Source organism: Ursus maritimus, unplaced genomic scaffold (assembly GCF_017311325.1).
Source record: "Ursus maritimus isolate PB19 unplaced genomic scaffold, ASM1731132v1 scaffold_10, whole genome shotgun sequence".
Lineage (NCBI taxonomy): Eukaryota > Metazoa > Chordata > Mammalia > Carnivora > Ursidae > Ursus > Ursus maritimus.
This window is the reverse complement of record NW_024423344.1, coordinates 2601802-2627548: the sequence shown is the minus strand read 5'-3', so window position 1 is coordinate 2627548 and position 25747 is coordinate 2601802. Positions and strand designations below refer to the sequence as shown.

Here is a 25747-nt window from a genome sequence, read left to right as displayed (position 1 = left end):
TAAATGGTTTCTTCTCAAAGCATCTTACGTGACTAGAATTCTAGGGAACATCCTTTACAACATACTTAGGTTGAATAATCTGGTGATACAGTACTTGACAAATGGAAGAAAAAGAAAACACCAGAATCTGTGTTCTTGTAATTATAGGTAATTACTAGTTACTTTTTAGGGAAAACCAGGTGTAAGTTCATCTTAAGAGACCTTTTCAAAGTAGTCTTAATTCCTTTTATGCACCATCTCTCTCTCTCTCTCTCTCTTTTTTTAAGATTGTATTTATTTGACAGAGACAGCGAGAGAGGGAACACAAGGGGAGTGTGAGAGGGAGAAGCAGGCTTCCTGCGGAGCAGGGACCCTGCCCGATGCGGGGCTCAATCCCAGAACCCTGGGATCATGACCCGAGCTGAAGGCAGACGCTTAACAGCTGAGCCACCCAGGCATCCCTTATGCACCATTTCTGAAAAGTAACAAGATGAACAAAAATAATTTCTGAATACACAAAGGTGTAATTTGAATTGAAATTGATTTGAAAGCATCTTTCAAGTCTAGTTTAATTTGACAAATAATCTTCAATAATAAATTGCCTTCGATGTTTTACATTTCTTTATGATTTTCAAAAACTATTGAATTACAGTGCAAACGTTTCACCAGGAAAATTCTAATCTTCATGTAGTAATGAGACATGCTGTCTGGGCAGTCAGCACTCGGTGGAAGTACGATTACATGACTTTACTGACATCTAGGTCACTTTATAAAATTAACGTAGTCATACACATTACATGAAAGTAACTTGTGTCTCACATGTTAGGAAAGCAATTGAAACTTTGAAAGCTTAAAAAGATGTTTCAAACCAAAAATAATTTGCTTTAGCATAAACGTTTCTGTTAATTTATACGCCAAGGTAGTCTCGTATGTACGGAACACTACCTCTGTAAAAATGTACTGCCATAAAAGTTGGTTGTTTCTTGGTTCATGTTATTGATTTCTTTTAGTTTTACATATTTTCTTTCCAGCCCTTTTGCTGAACATCTGATTTTGAAATACTGTTTAATAGATTTGTCATCAGTTCAAAGCATTCGAAGTAAATAAAGCATGGGTTGTTGTAGACATGCAAGCAGTAGTTAAAACAGAAATTATGGTACTCACAAAGTTGTAAACCTCTTTTATGAGCTATTGAATGGCATCGTTTTGCAGCTGAGGAATTCATTTATATCCTCATCCCAAAAAGGATTTAAAGCTATTCAGAATGTATAAAATTTAGCAAGATCATAAAATTGATAAAGGAAATAAGAACATAACATAGATTGATTGCCTTGGGGAATGGAAAGGTATCTCAATTATGACTTGGTAATAGTGAAGGTGGAAGGAAACCCTTTCTTACGGTAAGTGCCCGTTATGTGTTAGGTACTGTGTGCTAGATGTCATCTATTGAACGCATTCAACACTCAAGGCTCTGAAAGACTCCTGGCAAGTCAGCTGACCAAAAACTATCCTCGTTTTCATGGAGAATGTTGTTGCCTCATAATTACATTGTTTGCCAAATTAGTAGTTGGTCTTATTTCAGCATGAAGATAGCTGTCTACGTCATCCGTTCACCAATCAGATCTTGCACTCGTTTATATCTCTTGCATTCTTTGCAGCTAACCCCCAAATGAAGAATGCATATGGCTAGACTTCTTTAACCACATCAAGTTTGGGTAGGTAGGCAAATCATACCGAGGAGGAAATCTAGCCAAAGTGCAGGGTTTGAGTTTTTCTAATTCCGTCAATATTACAAAGCCTCAATTTAATGCCTTAATTCCTCTATTTAAAAAAATTTTTTTTTTAATTCCTCTATTTAAGACTGGGTAAACTAGACAGAGGTTTGAGTTTAATGTTTGTGAAACGTACATCCAGTTTCAAGTGCAAAATAAGCTACTTGGAATACGTTTAATTTGAAGGGAATCTAAAACCTTAAATTTTGTCTATTGCCACCATTCTTGGAGGTAATTTATAAGAAAGAGAAACGAGAGGAGACGGTTCCCATCAAGAGTCAGCACTTGCGGACGCTTGGAGCGAGGCTTGAATGGCTCCAGGAAACTACATTACCGGGCCATCCGGAAGCGCCCTCGGGCGGGAGGGTGTGCGGCTGCGCGAACGCGGCGCGGGCTGGCCCCGCCCACTGTCCTACCTTGGGGTGACTGCGCACGCGTGGCTTGTGAGTAGACGATCCCGGGTGTCAAGGTGGGGTAGTTTCCGCGCTGCTCAGCGGCTGCTGAATCGGTTGCGGTTCTTTTTCTGTTTGTCACCGTTTCTCCAGTGCAGTAAAGGAGGAGTGGTTTCAATTAGTGGTGTCTGGGGATGGCAGGAGAGCTGCAGCCGAACCGAGAGGGGAACCCGGTTGCTGTTGTGTGAGACCCGGCCTCGTGTGTCGCGGCTCGGGTCAGCCCGGCGGGGGCTTAGGCAGTCCAGGTGCGGGGAAGAGTTAACTCCCAAGCCAGGACCGCAGGAGACCGCCTCTCCGATCAGAAACAGGACCGGGCCTAAATTTGCCCCGGAAGTTCTAGCCTCCACACCTGGGGCCGTAGGAGGCAGGTCCTCAGCTGGGCGCGGTGTGTAAAGTGAAGTAGACCAGGCCCCAGCTCCCCAGGGGCAGGCGAGGAGACGGGAAACTTGGAGGTGCGGAAGGGCTGTAGCGTCTTAATAGTACAGGAATCATAGTAAGGAACCTGGCTGGGGTGGGGGACTCTTTCCGGGGGAAAGGGGGGGATGTGTAAGACCAGAAGGCTATCTTGATAAGGGTTGCGGTTACGTGGAGGTGTACAAAGTAGTTCACCGTATTGTACGTTCATGATCTGTATTAAACCGTAGGTAAATTTTACCTCACTTTTTTAAAGTTAATTTTTTAAAATAACAGGATAAATAGAATTCTAGAAAATGAGAGGGAAGAAAGCATTTTAGGTAGGGGTAACTACATATGCAAAAATGAAAATGGAAGATTATGGCCCTTTTTTGACAGTAAATGGGAATAATGGTAGAGTCGTAGGGCAGTATGCAAAACTAGGGAACATGTAGGCCGTTCTTACCCATTTGCAGAGGGAGCCTCACAAACTACCTCAGGTTTCCCTTCCCTTCCTCCACACCCCCCGCCCATTTACTCAGGAGTCTGGGATGAGTCAGTCCTAGGTTAATGCTCTTTCCACTGAATCATGCTGCGACCAAAATAACTTGCAGAAGGCAATATGATACTGTGTGAATTTATACAGTGGGGGAGGGAGTGGCTTGCTTTAGTAAATTTGATATATGGAAATTGAAGAATTTTATACATTGAAATGTGATTGGATTTACACATTACTTTTTAGGATTACATTAGTTACATTGAGTTAAGTACTATTTAAAGAAATAGAAAGTAACCACAGTCCATTAGGAGCCTGCTAATCCCTACTGATGCTGCACATTAATGTGTCCATCCTTTGCTCATGCTGTTCCTTCTGTAATCCTCACTCTTCATCTTTTCTTCTCCCTCAAGGCCAAGTTAAAATGCCACCTGCTGTTTCACTTCTATTCTCTGCCCACACATGCTCTTCATTCTGATCCTGTTGCACTAAATGGTGGTGAATGGTGCTTTTCTAATAAAGGGCTCACCACATTATCACAATCATTTGTCTTATTTCTCACCCGTGGCACTGTAGACATGGGGCCTGATAGTTCCTTGTTATGGAGGATTGTCTTGTAAATATATGGTATTTGCCAGCATTCCTGGTCTCTACCCACTAGATACCAGTAGCAGAACCTCCCCAGTTCTGACAACCAAAAATATCTCCAGACATTGCCAAATGTTCCCTTCTGGGGTGGGCGGGCAGGGTGGGGGTACAAAATCTATGAGAACCACTGATCTCATGTGTGAGCCATATAAGGCTCAGCATCAGTTTATTTTATTTATTTATTTTTTAAATATTTATTTATTTGACAGAGACAGTCAGTGAGAGAGGGAACACAAGCAGGGGGAGTGGGAGAGGAAGAAGCAGGCTCCCAGCAGAGGAGCCTGATGTGGGGGTCAATCCCAGATCGCCGGGATCACGCCCTGAGCCGAAGGCAGGAGCTTAGTGACTGTGCCACCCAGGCGCCCCCAGCAACAGTTTAATAATAATATGACATAGCACTTCCCAACTCTTTTGGACTTGAAAATCTCTTACACATCAATTTCATAAACCCACTTAGAAAATTTTTAAACAATGCTCAAGATGTGAAGTAGTGACTTAAGTAAAAAAGTTAATATATTGAAACTAAAGTTCATTTCGTTTAGTCTGTAGCAATGTTTATTATATAAGCAGATTTAAGTTTTTCCCACTTAACAAGTGATACAGTCTTGAACTCACTTTAATAAGGTAGGAAACAGTCTATGATTGCGAAAATTGCAGCCCCCTCCACTCTCCACGTGTTCCTCCATTGATCTTACCATCATCCAACACATTTTATTTCCATTGCTTATAGTCTGTGCCTCACTAGAATATATATAAGCTCTAAGAGGACTGGGACTTTGATTTCCATCACCAAGAACAGTGCTTAGTACAAGGCAGTACCTCAATAAATGATTACCAAATGAATGGATCTGCTCTGCTTTAAGATGAAATTTTATTTTGGGACAAAATTCATGCTAAAATATATATATTGAAGTGTAATTGCCTTTTACAGCCGTGAAAGTAGACAACTTTCTTAAACTGCTTTTTGGAATTCTTTAATTTATATTTAACATCAATTGGTTGCTTTTTATGGTTTTCAGATTTTATTTCAAGCTGTAGTTTGAAAGCCCTTCTCCACATTTGGAGCTGTCGAAAGTGCTTGGTACTAACAAGAATTCAAATTTTCCTGTGTATCAGAGATATATGTGTGTACGTGTGCCTATACGAATGTACTTGGACGTGCACACCCACGCATATGTACACACACACATTAACACACACATACTTTTCTTTGTCCTTTACCTCTCCTAGACAGTATTGTGGTGTAGCTTTGATCAAGAACTGGTTGTACACTTCAACTCTGCCAGCAGACGTTGGATTCTAATAGTTGCCTGATTCTTTTCCTGAATGAAAGGAACTCCTAATCCTGAAACACCAAACCAAAATGAGACCTTTTAGTAGGTTGCAGATCAGTTTGCCATATTTTCTTAGTCTTTCTCAGTTCAGCATGCACAACATGCTAATCTTTGGAACTTCCACCTGGAAATTCTCTAGCCGGATAGCTCCTGGTATGCTTGCCTAAAAATTTATTCTTTGTGCTTTCTGCATTAAACTAAAGTTGCTCATTTAAAGCCTTCATACCATTGCTCAGTGGGACTGCTGCAGACACCTCTGTGTTAATTTATTTTTATTCTAAATTATAACCTCAAAGGCAAATAATTCATCCTGCTTTTGATTCTTCCACAACTATAGAAGGTAACACATTCTCAAGTTAAATATAAACAAAACTATAAAACAATGAAATTCAAATTAGCAGTTTATTGTGAACATTGTTTTATTGCTGAATTAGGCAGTTCTTTTGAGATTATTCCTAATTTACTTGAAACTGTAATGCATCAGTTCTTTTACCAACCACTTGATGCAAAGGCTGTTTCCTCTACCTTCAATGCTCTTTTTCCTTTCTTTGACTATGGGAGATCCTAGCTTAAATAGCACTTCCTGGAAGCCTCTAATAACCAGAGCAGGACAACAATCTAATCTAATTACCTTAACAGTCCATTGATATCCACTCTAATAACATTTTCCCCAAATATTTTTATTGTGGTAATATACATGTAACATAAAATTTACCATCTTAACCATGTTTAAGTGTATAGTTCAGTAGTGTTAATACATTCACACTGTTGAGCGACAATCGCCACCATCCATTTCCAGAACTCTTCATCTTGTAAAACTGAAACTATCTACACATTAAACAACTTCCTATTCCTCTCATCCCCTAGCAACCACCATTCCACTTTCTGTCTTTATGAATTTGACGACTTTAGGCACCTTGTATTAGTGGAATCATAGAGTATTTGTCTTTTTGTGACTGACTTTTTTCACTTAGTATAATGTCCTCAAGGTTCATCCATATCGTAGCATGTGTCAGAACTTCCTTCCTTTTTAAGGCTGAATAATATTCCTTTGTATGTATATCCGTTCATCTGTTGATATAGACATTTGGGTATCGGTCTCTTAAATCATGTAGAAAATAAAAAGTAGAGTTACAGATTGACGTTACAATAATACTAGCTTTTATGATTGCCCATATATTTACCTTTCTGAGATCTTTATTTCTACATATGGCTTTGAGTCACTGTCTAGTGTACTTTCATTTTAACTACAGGGCTCGCTTTACCAGTTTTTGCAGGGCAGGTCTAGTGGTAATGAACTCCCTCAGCTTTTGTTTATCTGTGAATGTCTTAATTTCTCCCTCACTTTTGAAAGACATTTTCACCAGATAAGGGGTCGTTGGTTGATTTTTTTCTTTTCAGCACTTTGTATCGTTCCACTCCTTTCTAGCCTCCAAAGTTTCTGATGAGAAATCTACTGATGATCTTTTTAGTGATCCCTCGTATGTGACAAGTACCCTCTCTTGGTGCTTTCAAGATTCTGTTTTTGGCTTTTGATAGTTTCATTATAATACGTGGGAGTTTTGAGTTTATTCTACTAAAGAGGTCATTAAGCTTCTTGGTTGTTTATAGTTCTTTCACCTAATTTGGGAAGTGTACAGCCATTTTTTCTTCAGATAATTGCTTTGTCCCTTTCTCTTCTCTTTATGAGACTCCTACAGTATGTATTTTGGTCTATTTGAGAGTATGCCCTTAGGTTCTGTTACTTTTCTTCCTCAAACTCAGTAATTCTAATTACCTTATCTTCAAGTTTGCTGATTCTTCTGCCTACTGTAATCTGCTTTTTAATTCCTCTGGTGATTTTTCATTTCAGTAATTGTAATTCTTAGCTCTGAATTCCCTTTTGGTTTCTTTTTACATTTTCTGTCTCTATTGATATTTCCATTTTGTTCATACATCATTTTCTTAATTTTTCCCACATCTTCCTTTAGTTCTTTTAGCATGTTTTATTTTTTTTATTTTTATTTTTTAAAGATTTTTTATTTATTTATTTGACAGAGATAGAGACAGCCAGTGAGAGAGAGGGAACACAGGCAGGGGGAGTGGGAGAGGAAGAAGCAGGCTCCCAGCAGAGGAGCCTGATGTGGGGCTCGATCCCATAACGCCGGGATCACGCCCTGAGCCGAAGGCAGACGCTTAACTGCTGTGCCACCCAGGCGCCCCTTTTAGCATGTTTTAAAGTCTTTGTCTAGTAGGTCCACCCTCCGATCTTTCTCAGGGATGGTTTCTGTTGATTTACTTTTTTTCTTTGAATGGGCTATACTTTACAGTTTCTTTGTATGCCTCATGATTCTGTTGTTGTTGTTGTTGTTGTTGTTGTTGTTGTTGAAAACGATATTTCAATCTAATAATGTGGTACTCTGGAAATCAGATTCTCCCCTTCCCAAGGATTTGCTAATTTTTATTATTGTTCTGTTTATTATTTTTGGGTTTTGGTGTTGTAGGGCTTTCTGTGCTGCGTATCAGCCTAAGGTGTAAACTTAAGGTCTTCTCAGGTTTTTTTCTGAGCCTCCACCTCTTCCTGGGAAGACAGTAAGTGACTCTCTAAATTCCCCAGTATATTCAGTTGCTTTTTATAATGATCTAGTCCTTAAATGTTTGGCTCCCAAAAGGAGAAAAAGAGAAAAATGAAGCAAAGAAAGGACTGCTGGCCCTTTAAATCCTCTCAGAGTTTCTTCGGCTGGAGGTGGAAGTAATGACAACATTGGGAGCCTTGCCATAAGGGCTGCCTAGCTCTGTATCTGTGCCTCCACAAGCAGCAGCAGTTAGTGATCAGAACACAGATGCCCAATATTTGAAGGACAGAGCCCTTATTCTCTACCTTGTTTCCCACAAATTGCATACAGACTGCTCCTGGGACTTTTGAAATTGTGTGTTCTTAGGTTTTCTATTTGTTTATTTGGCATCAGCTAATTACAGGGCCAAACTAGTGGCCAGAGTTGTTTACATCTGCCCTGCAAACCAGCTTTCATGGGCACATCAAGGTCATATCGCAAACCTCCCAACCACAAACTGTAGAATGTGTGTTTTTACTTTGTGCCCAAACAGGGGACATCCCCACCTAATTACCTCCCAACCGTCTTAGCAGTAGAGATAAGAGTTCCAGGTCTCTCTCTGCTTCCTTAACCCTGCATGTGACAAGTTTTGTGTGGCCCTTCATGGCACACTGTGCCATTCATTTCTAGGGGAACTGTGAATCATAAACACTTCTTCTAACAGCATTGATCTCTCCATGTCCTCACTCAGTCACCTCGATATGTTAAGACCAAACACAAAACAGAATCATGTGCACAGCTTCCTGACACAGGAGTAAGGAGTGGGGGATGAGCTAAGTGCCAAAACTGACTGAAATTAACTGTAACTTAGCCTTCCTTTGGAAGTTGCAAGCCTTTGAATAAACTCTAGAGTTGTAAAATAGTTACATCAGACAGACTGTGCCAGTACAGCTGTCTAGGTATGGAGACAGTCTTCCCAGAATCCTCTAATAAGCTTTATACACAGCTTATTTCACTGTTCGTTCCCATGGATACCACTTAGACGTTGTCAACTCCCAGACAGTGTCACCTCTCTCTGACCACTTTATGTTGAGGCTATAAAACCTGGATTATAAAATCATCAGTGGATCTGCTGCATGGATGATTCACTGTGTTGCCTGCAGTTGTTACAGTGATAACTATTTTTCATCAAATCTGAGATGCATGGGTTATAAGAATACCATCACTTTAAGAAAACATGCCCACAAGTAAACTTAACATTTTAAAATCACATCCTGATTCTAAGTTTTATAATGAGAAAAAAAAATAGGTGAAGGATACTTGGACCTCTGTGTATTAGTTTTGCAACTTCCTGTGAATCTGTAAACATTTCAAAATATAAAGTTTAGAAATGAGAATTGGGTCAGAAAGTAGGAATATTCTTATATCCAGAATATCTGATTCTTTCCAAAAGGAGATTATACCAACTTAAATTATTACCCAACTTAGAGTACCGATACCCTACATTCTCATCAGTATCTCCGTTCTTTCGATTTACTTGCTTTATCTGTCCACTCTTATTTTGTCTATTTGTTTCTCACACTGAGGATATAGAAGCTAATCAAAATATTGATAAATGGGTTAGTGCTGTAATTTGTTTATATAAACAAAGCTTTAGTCAGAAAAAAAATGTAAAACTGTACACAGATGTTCATAATTCATAATAGCCCAAAACTGGAGGCAGTCTTAATGTCCTTCAATGAATGAATGTTTAAATAAATTTTAGAACCAGTATGTCAATTCTATTTTAAACTCACACTTGCACGAAGGTGTACACACACGCACACACACACACACACACACACACACACACACATACCATGCTTGGATATATTGAATGTATGAATCAATTTGGGGAGAAATGACACTTTAAGAATACTAATTCTTCTAGTTCACAAGCATGGTATGTCTCTCCTTTTACTTAGGTCTTCTCTGATTTCTTTCAGCAATGCTTTGGAATTTTCACTGTCGAGGTCTTACAGTCTTTACGTTAAATATACTCATAAGTATTTTTTATGCTATTTTATGGGAAATTGTTTTTAAGTTTAATTTCCATTTATTTGCTGCTAGAATACAGAAATGCAATTTATTTTTCTGTATTGATCTTGTATTCTGAGACTTCGATAAACTCACTTGTTCTAGTAACTTTTGTTGTTGAAGTTGGTTATACTTCTATAAAATTTTCTAAAAATAAGCTTTATCTTAGGATAGTTTGAGGTTTACAGAAAAATTGTGAAGATCGTGCAGTGAGTTCCTATATACCTATACCCAGTTTCCCCTATTATTAACATCTTCTATTAATAGAGTACATTTGTCATAATTACTGAACAATATTGCTACCTTATTTTTAACCAAAGCCCATACTTTATTCTGATGTCCTTAGGTAATACTTAGGCTCCTCTTGGCAGTGACTGTTTATTGTGTTTTTCTTGTTCATGACAACCTGGCAGTTTTGACAAGTACTGCTCAGGTATTTTGTAGAATGTCTCTTAATTGGGGTTTGTCTGATTTTCGGTCATGCTTACACTGGGATTGTGTTTTTCGGGAGGAAGACCATGGAGGTAAAGTGCTGTTTTTATCACAACGCATCAGGACTGCATGCCATTGACGGTGAATCATCACCCTTGATGTTGACCTTGGTCACCTGGATGAGAGAACAGCGTTTCCTTAGGACTGTCTCTGTGAATAATCATGTCTACACATAGGGACACTTCTTCCTTTCAGATCTTCATGCTTGCTTGTTTTTTGTTTTGTTTGTTTGCCTTCTTAAATTAACTGGAAAGGCCAGGATAATGTTAAATGAAAGTGGGTGACAGTGAATATCCTTCCCTCATTCTTGAGCGTAGAGAGAAAGCATTCAGTGTTTCAAGTAATTCAAGTGAGAAGTCTATGTGTTTTGTTGGTGCTCTTTTACAGAAGTTCCCTCTCATACCGTCTGCTCAGTTTTTACCATGAAGGGTGTCGAAGTTTGTCAGACGCGTTTGTAGCATCCATGCAAATGACCATATGGCTTTTCCCTTTTCAACCGTTACACCAGGGGTCAGTAAACTTCTGTAAGAGACCAGGTAGTAAATATTTTAGGCTTATCATAAAAACAACTGTAAGCCATATGTAAACAAAAGGGTGTGGCTGTTTTCCCAATAATTTGGTTTGCAAAAACAAGCCACAGGCCTCGTTTGGCCTGCAGGCCCTAGTTTCCTGTGGCTAAGATTGTTTGCTTGATCAGACTTGAGTAACGCTCCTGAACCCTCAAGGCCCATCTGTGCCCTTTGTAAAATCTAGTTTTAGCAAAAAGCTTGCTAAATCAGTTTCACCAGAAACCACCACCCCTCTCCACCTCTGCTATCTGATCACCCTCAGTATCTGATCAGGAATTGAGCCTGGTTGTAACACTGACGCATTTTCATGTTAGATTTAATCTGGCTTCATTAAACAAGTTGGGAAGTATTCCTTTCTGCTCTGTTTTCTGTATGATAAAATTATCAACATTTCTTCTTTAAATGTTTGATAGAACTCATCAGTGAATTTGCTCAGCCTCAAGTCTTCTCTTTGGGAGGGTTTGGTAACAAAATTAGTCTATCTTTGATAAATATAGGTCTATGTGCTTCCTTAAACAAATCGTTTAACTTGTTTTTGAACTTTATATAAATCTGTCATCGTGTTTATACCTTGTGTTTTGGTCCTTCTCTTCCTAGAGGGGAAACTGCTTGTTCGTAGAGGGCTTATTTATATTTCGAGATTAATTTGTGCGATAGATGTTTTATCAACAAGCTTTTACAGGTGAGTCTTTGATGAGGAAAGGAAAGAAGGAATCAACAAGCTATTCGTACTTCATGAAAATAGATTGGTTTGTCAGTAGTTGGTACATACAAGGTTTTTGGTTTCGGTTTTGTTTTGATTTTTGGTTTTAGTTTTTGTTTTTTGGTAGTTTTCTGGATTATAGGTAGAATGCATAGCTCTTTGATTTTAAAAGGAGAACAAATGCAGCATCTAGCAGGCATTTCTCATTAAAAAAAAAAAAAAAATTAGAGCAGGAGCGGAAGGGGCAGAGGGAGAAAGAATCTCCAGCAGACTCTGTGCTGAGCATGGAGCCTGACAAGGGGCTGGATTCCGGGACCCGGAGATCATGACCTGAGCCGAAACCAGAAGTCAGACATTTAACTGACTGCACCACCCAGGCGCCCTGGCATTTCTCATTTTAAATGGCTGCTCAGCATCTTTTGAACCCTTTTCCTAGGCCTGGGGAATTTGCCATGTTTGAATGCCGTTTTACCAGCTGCCCTTGGCGGTGTAGGCGGGAGGCCAAGATTGTCAATCACACACACCCCCGCAGGCCTTGGAGGAGGAGGGAGCAACGTGACGAAGCTATTGAATAATCTTCGCTGGTTTTCAACAGATCACGTGCTGTACATTTTAGACATATTTCAAAAAGCAAATAGGGTGCTGTTTTTATGCTCTTAGATAACTTTTGACCTAAAAATATGTTTGGTACCTTGTAGTAAGGAATTTGACCTCAAAGAGAGGTTTGGCCTTCTCCGTGACTGTTGGGAGGTAACCTATAAACACTTAAACTTTCCTAAGTTGTGGGAAGGTCTTTGTTATTTATGGAGGGCCGTCAGGCCGTATCAGCCCTACCTCCTGGTTGGAGACTGACTTCAGCCAGGTGGGCCATCATTCAGTCACTCATACCAACGTAGTGAAGCCTAATCATGACACTGAAACTCTGTAGAGCTTCCCTGGTTGGTAGGACTGCATGCATATTGTCACATCTGTGTCAGGAGGGTGATGCATCCTGAGGGCGATGGGAGCTTCCTGTTTGGAACTCTTCTGGACTCTGACCTGTGCATCTCTTCCTTTGGCTGGCTCTGATTTGTATCCTTTCCCTGTGTTAAATGCAGCTGGGGTACGTTGCTGTCAGTAAGTTCTGTGAATCTTTCTAGCAAATTACTGAACATGAGGGTGATTTGGGGAACCCCCGGAACTTGGAGTGGTCGGGAGTCTTGGGCAGACTTTGTTGTCTGGACCAGGGCTGTGCCTTAACCTCTCAGTCTGGCTAACTCCGGTGGTACCACAAGAAGTGATTGGCCTGGCCGTCAGTTCCTGCAAAACACCTTCCTCTTCTCCCTCCCTGTGTTTTACTTCTTCCCCCCTTATCCTTGTCATTTCTTTAAATTTCCATACCTCTTTCTCTTCCCCTCCTTTATCTGTTCTTCACTTACCCTATCAATAACACCCCTGAACCTTAGATCACCTGAACAGTGACATTCAAACTTGGAATGATCTGTGCTGCAGGGTATCTACTGTGAAATGTCTGCGTATGGCTTTTGGGGTACCAGAAGAATGCAAAATGTCTTTAGGTATTTATGGTAAAAAAAAATCATTCGGCCAGGAGTCTTAAAAATGCGAGCATATCATTTGTAAAAACTGAATACATGTAAAGGAAAAGCCTGCATTTGCTGAGCTGTAGTTCAACAGGAGACCTCTGTAGATGTTTGATCTCAGAAATTGAGATACGGGTTTCCCTTATAAAACTCACTTCCAGTTTGGATCCTATGTGAGATAAAAAATTTCCAAATTGTTGTTCGATGGGAAAGGGAAAAATACCCCCACAGCACCTTTGCTTATTTATTTGCAGGTTATAGACGATTTGTGAAATGAGTGACTCTGATGATGACGAGATCCCCCGGCTATCTTCCCACACCTTAGCAGCCCTCCAGGAATTTTATGCTGAGCAGAAGCAACAAAGCGACCCAGGTGGGGATGATAAATACAACATTGGAATAATAGAAGAGAACTGGGTAAGTAAATGCATTCCACATCTCTCAGGAGTTACGGGCACTGATTGCATACCTCTCTATATCTGTCCGTACCTGTCCACACCTGTCTGACCTGCCCTGTATGTCTGCATCCCCCTTCACGTCCATGTCTGTCTCACCTGCCCCTCAGGAGCTGATAGCCTTTCTGGGGAGCTAAGACAGAAAGCAGCCCATGATCATTTAAGACAGTATAAAAGCAGATTTTCCTGGTTCTGACCATCAGGCTAGTTGGTGGTCAGACAAGGGGACTTTTCAGATAAGGGGACAGCATGTTCACTTATGACCAACACAAACTTGTGCTTCCTTCTTGTATACACACGGTTTCTGTTGATTTTTATGGAGCCCAGCATCCTTGTGGAAGGGGTAAAATATATCATTGCAGTAAATGGGGTAATTGAACTTAACACATGCAATGAAAAAAGATGAGAGGCAGTTCTAAAGAAGATACTAATGATTTCTGGTGCATAGAATGTATTTTAATTCCTATTTTTATGGTCTAAGTAAAAATAGGAATTAAAAGAGAAAAAAAATGAGTTGAGGGAAACCAACCTAAGCTGGAACCTAGAAATTTAAATTTTCGAAGAAGATAGTTGAGAAATAGATGAAGATTGAGTTTTCTGTCTGTGCCTACCCCTCAATAATGGACTTGTCTCTCTGTCACTTTGGAACTAGAAGGAAGATTTTGTGTGTCTTTTTTTTTTTTTTTTTTTAATAGCCTTTTACATTTTGTGTCGAGTTTGGATCGTAAGTTGTGTAAAATTCTCCTGTTTACCATCTGTTTGAAACTGACTGATAAAAAATATTTCTTTACATTTACACTAAATTTTCCACCTATGCAAAAGCCTCTTTCTCACAATTTCCATTCTTTATGTGTCTTTGTCTTCTGGTTTGATGCTTCTACATGTAGTAAATGTCAGAGACTTGAAGTACCTCATTATTCTTTTTCATTTCCCCCCTGCTTAATGTTTGAAGCACTGTGTGTTTTTTTCTGATTCTAAAAGTAATCCATGGTTGTTGTAGAAATGTATAAAAATATGAATACAAAAATAAGTTATTCCTAATTCCACTACTTAGAGTTAAGTATTTTTATAATTTTCACACTTTCTTTGGTTTGGTTTGTTTATCGGATTGAGAAAATTTCCTAGGAACCAAAAAAGAGAGCGAGAATGATACAAGTATTGGAAAGAAAACATTATAAAACTGGAGGATAAATCCAGGAGGCTCAATATTTAACTAATTGGAGATAGAAATATAGAACAGAAAACAAAGGGGGGAGGAAATCTTCAAAGATTAATATTAGAAAATTTTCCAGAGCTGCACATCCTTACTAAGACACATGGTTAGAAGACTGTGAAAATTCTGTATGCAGGTGACAGGATCTTAGAACCTTCCAGAGGAAAAGCAGGCCACCTACAAAGTCTCAGGATGAGTCACACTGCACTTCTTGATAGCTTTGTTAGAAACTAGAAAAAAGTAGAGCTTTTTTTTTTCAGTATTTGGAGTAAAATTTTGTTCAGCCTAGAATTCTGTACTCAGCTGAGCTATCAATCAAATGTGAAGATAAAATAAAAAACATTTTAGAAATGGCAAGTCTCATGGCATTGGCCTCCCATGCACTGCTTCTCCAAGGCTGCCAGAGGGTGTTGGGAGAATTAGAGTTTGGCTCAAAGAAACAAGCAAATGATAAACATATTAAGTCTAGGAAAAAGAAAAGGTAACATACTAGAAGGAAATGGAAGCATAATGTATTACTTGGCCCCACAGTGAACACTGACAATGATTTTAACCAAAACAGGTTACAATTATATGGGGAGGGGACGGGATAGGAGAGGGTGTGCATGACAGAGTGAAATCCTCATCTGTCATAACGTAAAGTGGATTAATCAAGAGCTAGTATTTAGGGGCACTTCGCTGGCTCCGTGGGAAAAGGATGGGACTCCTGGTCATGGGGTTGTGAGTTCGAGCCCCACATGGAGTGCGGAGATTACTTAAAAATAATAAACCTTTTTTTTTAAGGGAGCATTTAAAGCATAATATTTGGAAATATGGGAACAAATGATAGAAGAGCCAAGAGTTCAAAGATGCTTCTGAGGAGTGGGGCTCAATGGCAGGGAGATGTGGGGCAGGGACTGTTGTTCTTCTTCGTAAGCCTAGTGGTGTTTTTGTGCTCAGCGGAGAGTCTGCTTCTCCCTCTGCCCCTCCCCCCATCTGTGATCTCTCACGTGCGTACGTTCTCTCTCCCTGTCTCAAATCTTTAAAAAAAAAAAATGTTGAAAGCAGACATTCTTGACTTCTTTCTTATCTTATGGGGGAAAAATAAATCTTTCATTTTTTAAGGCTGTTGGTTTTTTTCTAGATGCCCTTTATCAGTTTACAAAAGTTCCCTCCTATTCCTAATTTTCTAAGAGTTTTTTTTTTAAGATTTTGTTTATTTATTTGATAGAGTGAACGAGAGAGAGCACAAGCCAGGGGGGGAGGCAGAGGGAGAAGCAGACTCCCTGGGAGCAGGGAGCCCGATGCGGAACTCGATCCCAGGACCCCAGGATCATGACCTGAGCCGAAGGCAGACCCTTCACCGACTGAGCCACCCAGGCGCCCCATGAGTTTTTTTTAACCATGAAGCAGTGTTGAATTTTGTCAAATGCTTTTCTTTTTGCATTTATTGAAATGAGCATATGTTTTGGAGACATTTTTAAAGCTGGATTTGAGAGCCATCAGCATACACTGGCGGCACACTCTTCTACTCCCATCACTTGCGCCCCAGCCCTCCCCATTGCGGAGGGAGGCCTGTTGGAGAAATGGGCCTATTCCATTGCAGAAGAATCTACTTTTTCCATTAAAATTTTATCTCCTTCATTTATTAATTAAGTGGGTAATTAGGGATCACTAGAAAGTTAAAATAAAGTCATCAATCAGCATGAAGAGAAAGACCAAGATGACAAACAACTTACCCCGTGAGGAAAACCCAGTAACTTAGGAAACACTCACAGGGTAAAGACGGGGGCGGCAGTGGGCGGGGGGTCACAGAGGTTTTGCTGCCCTCATCCTTGGGGTGTTGGTTAACACTTCTTCTATCTTCCACATTTGATTCCGCTAACTGGTAGTTGAATCCAGAAGCTTAATCAGATTCAGGTACTGTTTATTTGGGCAAGAGCTACACAAAGGTGGGAGGGAGTGTGTTCTTCCGTCGGCAGAAACACTGACTGGTTGTCTCCTCTTGTGATGTCAGCAACCCCTGATGCTCAGTGCCTAGATCTAGTGATTAATTAGGGCCTTCTGTTAATTTAAAATAATTTCAAAGAATAATTAATTTTGAAAAGAAAAAGAAAAAAAAAACTTGAAAAAATATGTGCACCGATATGGTTGATATAAATTAAAAGGACAACAGTTATGGTGGTGCTAAAATGATCGACTCGTTGCTCTGTTCCAGCAATTGAGCCAGTTTTGGTACAGTCAGGAAACCGCTTTGCAACTTGCGAAGGAAGCCATTGCGGCTGCTGGAGAACGAGGCAGGTGAGATCCAGAGTTGGCCTCTCTTTTGTCTTCGGATCTAAAGTAAAATTTGAAATGTCCTTCCTAGTTGAGCAATGGTTTGTAAGAAGTCTGAACCCTATTCTGCAAAATCCCTGGTTTGCAGAACATGATGAGTTAAGAACTGCTTCAGGAGGGACACACAGAAATCCATCCGAAGGGTGTCCTACCTCTGTTCTTTATTTCAGCGTTTTCTAACCTGTTTCTTACCTTTATACCTCTAAAGTTTGCTTTAAAAGGAAAAAGTCTTAATCTTTGACTTTTGAAGTTTTAAGAATACAGGTTTTTGGGGCGCCTGGCTGCCTCAGTTGGTGGAGCACGTGACTCTTGATCTCAGGGTTGTGAGTTTGAGCCCCACATTGGGAGTAGAGATTACTTTTTAAAAAATTAAAAAGAAAAAGAATATAGGTTTTCTGGTTTTTTTTTTAAGATTTTGTTTATTAATTTGACAGAGAGACAGCCAGTGAGAGAGGGTACACAAGCAGGGGGAGTGGGAGAGGAAGAAGCAGGCTCCCAGTGGAGAAGCCTGATGTGGGGCTCGATGCCATAACGCCGGGATCACGCCCTGAGCCGAAGGCAGACGCTTAACCGCTGTGCCACCCAGGCGCCCCAAGGTTTTCTGTTTGTTACTTCAGTTTTTATTTTCATTGGAATTTTGTATGCATATAAAGTCAAATGGTGCCACAAGGCTTGTTCAAAAAAAAAAATCAATTGTTTGTTGCCCCCTTGTAGGCTTCACTCCCCTTTTCTGCTCCCTTTCAGTGGACGCTTTTGGTATTTACAACCGTATTTCTAAATGCATGTTTATATTGGCACTTCCTGATCTATCGCTTGTAGACATTATTTCTTGACTTCTTACTATGGATTGTGAGGATTTAGCTCCGCACATGTGCATGCTTCTGTCTACACTCCTGATAGACTTCTGTCCTAATTTTGGTTAGGACAGGGTTTATATTATGCCAGCACAAATGTTCCTTACAGCGGAGCCTATGCTCTTCCTTTTCTATATGATTTTTCATTTTCCTGAAGACAGTAGTTCTTATATTTTATGTGTGTCTATGTTCATATCATGAATTAACTCTCAAGGTCTCCTCCAGTTATATGAACCTACTGTTGGTTAATTCAGAAATGTTTCAGCTCCATGAGAAAAGTTACTCCTGAGGCTTTACAAGCTTCTCTTATCCACACTGGTGGATTTCTAGCTCTGCTACCAGCTTTACCTTGGTGTCGCCCTTCACCATCACACTGTGGAGCCCTTTTACCTCTCTTTTGTTCTGGATTCCCGTTTCCTGTACCCCAGCTCTTTTTTTTTTTTTTTTTTTTTAAAGATTTCATTTATTTGAGAAAGAGAGAGAATGAGAGAGCATGAGAGGGGGGAGGGTCAGAGGGAGAAGCAGACGCCCGCTGAGTAGGGAACCTGATGCGGGACTGATCATGACCTGAGCTGAAGGCAGTCGCTTAACCAACTGAGCCACCCAGGCGCCCCTCCTGTACCCCAGTTCTCAGTTTACAGTCTTGTTTTGGTTGGTACATCCTTCAATAGCTTCCGCAGAAAAGGGAACCTTTTTTTTTTTTTAATTTAAAGATTTTTATTTATTTATTCAACAGAGATAGAGACAGCCAGCGAGAGAGGGAACACAAGCAGGGGGAGTGGGAGAGGAAGAAGCAGGCTCACAGCGGGGGAGCCTGACGTGGGGCTCGATCCCATAACGCCGGGATCACGCCCTGAGCCGAAAGCAGACGCTCAACCACTGTGCCACCCAGGCGCCCCTAGAAAAGGGAACCTTTTATACCTTTCATATCTGCAAACACTTTTATTCTATCCTTCCTCTTGACTGCAGTCGTGCTGTGGGTATCTCTTCTAGGTTTTGAGGGCATTGCCTCACTGCCTCCAGTTTTCCATAGGTGCTGTGAGAAACCCAACGCCATTTTGATTTCTTGTAGGAAACTGTGTTTTCCCGCCCCTGCCCCCTGCAAGCTTCAGGTTTTCTCTTAATGCCAGTCCTCGGGGTGTCTTGCTGTGGCACTTTCATCTTCTGTACCGGGTAGAGAACCCTTTCATGCTCTTAACTCAGGCCCTTCAGTCTGGGGAAAGGTTTCTGCCACAGTTGTGGAGGCTCGGGAGAGGGAAGAGAATCCTGGGAACAAGTTTCTTCTTTATTAAATAGACCTTTCAGTGAATCCTCCTGTTTTTAGCCGCACCTTCACCCCCACTTCTTGAGTCACCTGGTTGTGCAGATACGTGAGCCTTTGGGGGAGCTTTTGGGGTCCTCTGATGTAAACGAGGCTGCTTCTCAGCTCACCTGGCCGCCAGGTGAGGAGTTGGTTTCCTGGGTCTGCTGAGCCAAATACCACCCATCCATTTGCTTTTCTACTTCTTAAGGGGATTTTTGGTTGGTTGGTTGGTTGGTTTTTGTAGTTTTGGGTCTCCTCTCGACTTCTCTTTGCTCTCGGCAGTTTATGCTTAAGCAACAAAACGAAACTGTGCTTATGTTTTATTTAATAGGCTTTCATGAGGGAGCAGATGTCAATGAGTGTGTTACATCTGCTATCTTTAACTGGAAGTCCTAAGTTTTTCATTTTGCTGCTCTTTTTCTTTTAAACTATATATAGATGTTTATTAGGTTTTTCTTAATGACAGTGTTTTTACACATACTTTCTTTTTTTCCATTAATATAGGGGCTTTGGAGGAAGTTTTTTATTTTTTTCTGAAAGGCATCTTCACTATCTTTGGGAGCTGTTGTCATAATATGCCAAATGAATAACAGTAGCATTTATCGAGCCCTTACTGTGTGCCCTGTCTGCTGTACACATGCTTTACAGGGGTCATCCCATTTGGTGCTCCATTATACTCTCCATGGGAAAGGGAGACTCCGAGGCCCCCCAGATGATGTCTCCTGCAGAAGGTCACCCACCGGTGAGTGGCAGAGCTGGGTCTGCTGCAGGATAAATGACACCATCTCCCCCAAGTTTACCGCCATTCCGCTCTCAGTCCCTCTTGCACTTCAGACCACTTTCCTTCTGCCCCTAAGTACAGCTTTGGAATTTCATGGTGGAGATCTGCTGGTGACAAACTCTCAGATTTTGTCTGAAACTACCTGTATCTCACCCTCTTTCTCAGGTGATACTTGCATTGTGCATCTAAGCTGGGGTTGCTGCTTGTTGTCTTTGAGCACAATGCGAACATCATTCCATCCTCTGCCTCTCTGCCCCCTGGAGCTCTGGCAGCAGCCTGGACTGGGGCTCTGGTGGCCCTTGTCTCTCAGGCTGGAACCTGTGTGTTTCTCACAGAAGCGTGTGTGACATCGCCAGGGTGTATCACATGCTTCAAGTGCACTCGGGCCAAGAAGCCTGTTTAGCTGGGCCTGGGAACCCAGCTGGTACGTGGAACACGGTCTCTGTTCAGAAATGCATCTCACAGTTTTAAGGCTCTGTCTAATTTTTAAAAGGAGTACTTTTTTGAATGATGATATAAATGATGAAAATCTAAAAGTTACAAAGAGGATTGAGGAAAAAGTCAATCTCCAGAGCCCCGGTTCCCCTCCATGAGGCAGTTGTCTCTGGCTCTGTGGATCTACCAGAGACCACTGGTGCATCTGTAAGCATATATTCTTACACCCATGCAAGCTTGATCTCTGTTGTTCAACACAGTAGTGGGGGTGGGGGGATGGGGTCACTGGGTGATGGACATTAAGGAGGGCACGTGATGTAATGAGCAGTGGGCGTTACATGCAACTGATGAATCACTAAATTCTGCCTCTGAAACTAATAATAATAATAAAAAAGCATGGTTTACACTTATTCCTTGAGTATCTTACAGAGTAATGACTACGTAGCATTCCATTTTAATAGATGTACCACAGTCAACTTAGTAATTCATATTTAGGTTACTTCTAGCTTTTTTAGTAGTTGGTTTTAAAGTTAAATGTTGGAGCACTACCCATTCGTAAACTAGGGACTGCTTATAATGAAACAGATTCTTTGATTTCCTTATACAGAAAAGCAGAAATTCAAAGTAGCTGGTCTGCACTGAGGTCAAATTTTAGGGTATCTTGACAGAAAACAAGTTATTGAGGCAATCATTTGGGGTTTTTCTTTCTAAATTATGAATATTACAAAGTAACTTCAAAATATTTAATTTGAGACTAAAAGTATTGGAAATAAATGTTAAAACGAGGACCAACGTGAAAATAATAAGCAAATTGAAGCCTTGGGCTATCTAACTTTTTTCCTAATGTGTTCCTAATGTTTTACATTTTTTGCTATAAAAAAGCACAGTTATTCTTTCTTATGAGTTGCAGGATTTTTAAACACCAGATTCCTTAAAAGTGAGGCAGTATAGTTTTCTCATGAGATCTACTGCCTTTACATTAGCTTGCACTCTGATTAAAATCTGAATGCAAGGACCTGTATTTTCTTGGAGAAGTAGTTGTTACTGAACACCCTAAGCTATCCATTAAAGATCTTTCATGAGTTTGTTCCTTTTGTTTTCTAGAATAGCCTGTGTGAGTGCCCCCAGTGTTTACCAGAAACTGAGAACTCTACACAGAGAAGACTTTTCGGTATACATCTTTGAATATGACAAAAGATTTGCCATATACGGAGAGGAGTTTATCTTCTATGATTACAATAATCCATTGGATTTACCTGAAAAAATTGCCGCACATAGTTTTGACATTGTAATAGCAGACCCCCCCTACCTTTCCAAGGAGTGTCTCGGAAAAATGTCGGAAACCATCAAGTATCTGACTCAGGGCAAGATTCTGCTGTGCACAGGTGGGTGCTGGGTTGTGCGTCTCGGGAACGTTGATGACGGGGTCTTCTAGCCTTAGGTTTCAGGAGTTGGAAGAGATCTCAGAACTCAAAGCCTGAATCCACCTACTGTGTGACCCTACACAAGTCGCATAACCTCTCTGTGCCCGGGTTTTCTTATCTGCAGATTGGGACTGGTAATACTACTGCCTTTCAGCATTACTGGAGTTAAGGGATATGATACACGTAAGGTGGGGTCTGGCCCTTGGTGAGTGTGCTGTGTTATTTTTACTCCTTCTCATCAGGAGTAGTAGCAGTATTTGATCCAGCCTCTACACTTGATGAGAGAGAAACGTGGACTCGATAACGTTGAAATGAATTGCCTAGGGTTACAGAGCTAGACACTGGATTAGATTTATTTTATCAGCGGAAGAGTTTTACTGGTGAGAGTGATGTACCTTCTGAAGGTGGATTTATAGAGGCTTGGTGGAGAACTGGCACATTAACTCCTGGCCAGCTCCGTTGGGGGGCTGCTGTTCAGGCCCTGGGTGCTGCCGAGGCCCCTACCCCTCAGGCTGGGCTGAGCAGGGAGCCGGAGCTGCAGGGAGTCTGTTCTCCATTGTGTAGAATTGTCAAGAAGGTGGCTCTGGTTCTCCCAGGTCATGTTTACTTAAGGCTTATTAAGCCAATAGTTGTTTGCTAGCCGTTTGTGCCGGCCGACAGGCTGGCGCTCTGATCTCATGGAGCATACCTTTCAGTTTTAGGGGCTAGGTTAAAAACAGTAACAGACCCGACAGAAGAGATGAATGACCAATTCTGGTAAGTGTAGTGAAAGAATCAGAGAAGGGCGGAGTGGGCACTGAGATTGATGCGTGCTCTTAAGATGGGGCTGGGAGGGCTCCCGGAGGAGCAGCATTCTAGTGGAGACCTCAAGGGGTGGCCCCCCTGGGGTGGGGGGCAGGGAAGAGGTTGTAATTCCAGGAACCAGTGTCTGAGAGCCCCCTGGAGTTTTCCTCCTCTCCCTGGTCCTTGGAGGGATGAGGGGAGCGCAGCCCAGGGCTGCACAGGTACAGGGAGCATCACTGAAGCCAGGGGAGGGACGAGAGGGCTCCTACATTGATGGCCCGATTTGGGACTGTCCTTTAAAGGAGGCAGCCTCCAGCTGATGGGATCCAGTTTGCCTAAAGAAGTGTGCTTTCACTTGGTGCTGAAAGGGATTTAGGGTGGAAGTGAAAGCAGCCCCCCCCCCAGGGTGTGTCCAGCAGAGACCTGGTCCGCACAAGGTGTGGCAGTAGAAAGGAGGGCGGGGAAGTAAAGATACACTTCCAGATCAAGGTAGAAGAGCTTGCTATGCTCAGAATGTGGAGGAAAGGGATGAATCCGGGCGAGTCCTGGGTCTTCAGCCTCAACTGGCTGGAGAAGCGCTTCCTGCAATGGGATGTCCGGGAGAGGTGTTCCCCCGCCCCCAGAAGTGTGTCCGCAGCGGTGGCCATGTGCCAGGCAGTGGGTGAGACACGCGGAACACTCAGCCAAAACTTGTGCGAATGTATTCCCACGAGTTTGCAAGATCAGGTATTACTGAGAAAGGGGGGTGTTCTGACTCAAATTTGGAAAATACTAGCTCTTAGTAATTATTTTTACTTTCCTTATGTTACTTTGTGGAATATAACTTTATTTCTAAACTTGTCTAAGTGTCTCAGTTTTGCAGAGGTAGGAAAACCATTTATTAAATGAAAGAGTAGGTAATTTGCAAATGTGTTGAAGAAAGTAAAAAGGGATATAAAGAATTGACCTTCCCCCGTATTTGTTGAAGGATATCGTCAACTTATTACTGCATGTATTCTAGTCTAGAATCCCTCCACTGCTGGCAATGGCTGTGTGGTTGGGATTTCAGGCTTTGGGTTCACTGGGTTTGTTCCTTCAGGTGCCGTCATGGAAGAAGAGGCAGCAAAACTTCTTGGCGTGAAGATGTGCAAGTTTATTCCAAAACATACCCGAACCTTGGGAAATGAGTTTCGCTGTTACGTGAATTATGATTCTGGGCTAGACCGTGAAATCTAAATGCAGATAGTAATATAATATGGTAAAGGGTCTTGTGTGACATTTCTCTTATTATTTCCTTGGTGGATTGAAATTTATAACCTCCTCCCCTCCCCTGCAAAGTGGGGCTATCCCTGGCCTAATTTTCAAAATGAGGAATACAACATCTCATTATGAGTTCCTTATTGCAGGCACCTCTCTCGGATGCTCTTGCCAACTTGAATGCATGGAATTATGGTGGGAAGAAATCTTAGAACCTACCTAAAATCTGCTCTCCTCACCTGTACTTCGGTAAGAAACCGAAGTACGAACAGCTTAGTAGCTTGGCCAAGACCTGAATTAGGACCTGGGCCTCTGCCTCAGGCCATCCGCCCCCTTAAAATGGGCCTATTCTGACTCTACCCAACGGACCACTGATTCTTCACAGCAGCTTTCCCAGGGTGTCGCAGGACTTGTGCAGGGGCCTGCCATCTGCTCCAGCCCCTCAAGGAGACACAACTGGCCTCCATAAGAGAAGTTGATAATCCTTGGAACCTTGAAAGCGTCCTGGATCTTTCCTCTTCGCGCCGGTTCTTCGAGGGATGACAGGACGTAGCCCAGGTGCGCTCTGTGAGCTCAGGCCTCTGTATCCTCAGCTAAAGCCACAGCTAATGCTCCAAGCCCCCTGAGAAACTGACAGTGCCATCCGCAAACCAAACACTACAGCAAAAAGGAGATGAGAAGCATGCTGACTGCTCTATTTCAAAAATTATTCATCCTTCATCCACACCACAGATACCTGCAACTTGGATGGATTTCAAGGGCCTTGTGCTCAGTGAAAAAAACCAATCCCCAAAGGTTACATACTGTGTTTCATTTATGTAACCTTCTCGAATAGAGAGCAGATTGGTGGTTGGCAGAGGTCAAGATCGGGCTGGGGGAGGAGGATAGGTGGGACGAGTAAAGGGAGATCTTAGGGAAAATGGAACTCTTCTGCACCTGATCGTGCAGCGGGTACACACAGCTCCACGGATGGCGTGACACAGAACACGCATCGCGCTCGCACACAACGCTGGTGAACTCTGAGTGAGGTCTGGGCGGTGCGCAGTGTCCAGTTCCTGATGGGGAATCTGTGCTCGGTGAAGATGTTCTCATTGTGGGCAACTGGGTGAGAGATACACAAGACCTCTCTGTAGAATCTTTGCAATTTCCTGTGAATCTGGAATCATTTCAAAATAAAAACTTTAAAAAGAGGGAGTTAGGAATAACACTTCCCCACCTCAGATGACTTCCTTTGCTAACAAAACATGAAGTGCCAAGCAGAGCTTTATTTTCTCTCTGATGTGCTGCCAGCAGGTTTCCACAGAAGCGCTCTGGCTGCCCGGGTGCTAGCGGGCAGCAGTGGGCCTGCCGTGGACATGGAGGGGGAGCAGGATACTCGTGTCTGCTCTTGAAAATCACAGTCTGTGGGGTGGTTACTGCGGCGAAAACCCAGCCTGTCCTGGGGAGCCTCGTGCCCAAGCGCCAGTGCTCAGGAAATTGGGGGGCGGGGGAGCTTGCTCCTGTCTGTTCTTTCTTAGCTCTCGATGGTCCTACTTTGGGATAATTTTTAATTTACTTTAAAAATCACTAGGTACTTTTATGAGACATTTATATTTTTATCAGTATATCAGCACCTGGCACATATGACGTATTCAATAAATGTTTGTTCTTTAAAAAATACCCCTACCTTATTATTTCCTCGTGAGTCAGTTCACTAAAAATCACCTAGGCCAGTAACAAATTTTAGTAACAAATCATGTATGGAAATGTCAATGTAACTTAGGAACTGTGGGCAAGTCGCAGCCTAGAAATACAGAATGGTAGTCACCCTAGAAGTCTAGCGTTTACATGAGGAAGAGAAACCTTATTTCTTCGTGCAAGGTGGGGGAGGGAAGGCTCGGAGCTTGACTCATTAAACATTTAATTACATTGTTGTATAA

General features: G+C 41.8%; 1 protein-coding gene and 1 long non-coding RNA gene across 6 annotated transcripts in view; one reads left to right on the top strand and one right to left on the bottom strand.

The window, feature by feature from the left end:
- The window catches only part of LOC121100405, a 22447-nt gene extending 20060 nt beyond the window's left edge, over positions 1–2387 (bottom strand). The window contains exon 1 of the long non-coding RNA XR_005832194.1: positions 2168–2387. This is a non-coding gene — a long non-coding RNA (uncharacterized LOC121100405). The remainder of the gene's footprint in view (positions 1–2167) is intronic.
- EEF1AKMT1 (EEF1A lysine methyltransferase 1) lies at positions 2127–25747 on the top strand. 5 transcript variants are annotated; one of them, XM_008692124.2, is made up of 5 exons: positions 2127–2194; positions 13283–13445; positions 16894–16976; positions 21490–21770; positions 23671–25477. In XM_008692124.2, the coding sequence occupies exons 2-5, from the start codon at positions 13302–13304 to the stop codon at positions 23805–23807; spliced, it is 645 nt and encodes a 214-aa protein (XP_008690346.1). In that variant the 5' UTR covers positions 2127–2194; positions 13283–13301; the 3' UTR covers positions 23808–25477. The 5 variants fall into 5 exon arrangements, with proteins under 5 accessions (XP_008690346.1, XP_008690345.1, XP_008690344.1 ...); XM_008692123.2 differs by having other exon boundaries at positions 2156–2220; XM_008692122.2 differs by lacking the exon at positions 2127–2194 and adding an exon at positions 2572–2655.

What these genes read in the sequence shown, in the direction of transcription:
- EEF1AKMT1 (XM_008692124.2), top strand. Translation starts at nt 13,302, where the DNA reads ATGAGTGACTCTGATGATGACGAGATCCCCCGGCTATCTTCCCACACC. An exon ending in GAATAATAGAAGAGAACTGG is followed by an intron (nt 13,446 to 16,893) that starts GTAAGTAAATGC and finishes GCTCTGTTCCAG; the next exon opens with CAATTGAGCCAGTTTTGGTA. An exon ending in CAAGATTCTGCTGTGCACAG is followed by an intron (nt 21,771 to 23,670) that starts GTGGGTGCTGGG and finishes TTGTTCCTTCAG; the next exon opens with GTGCCGTCATGGAAGAAGAG.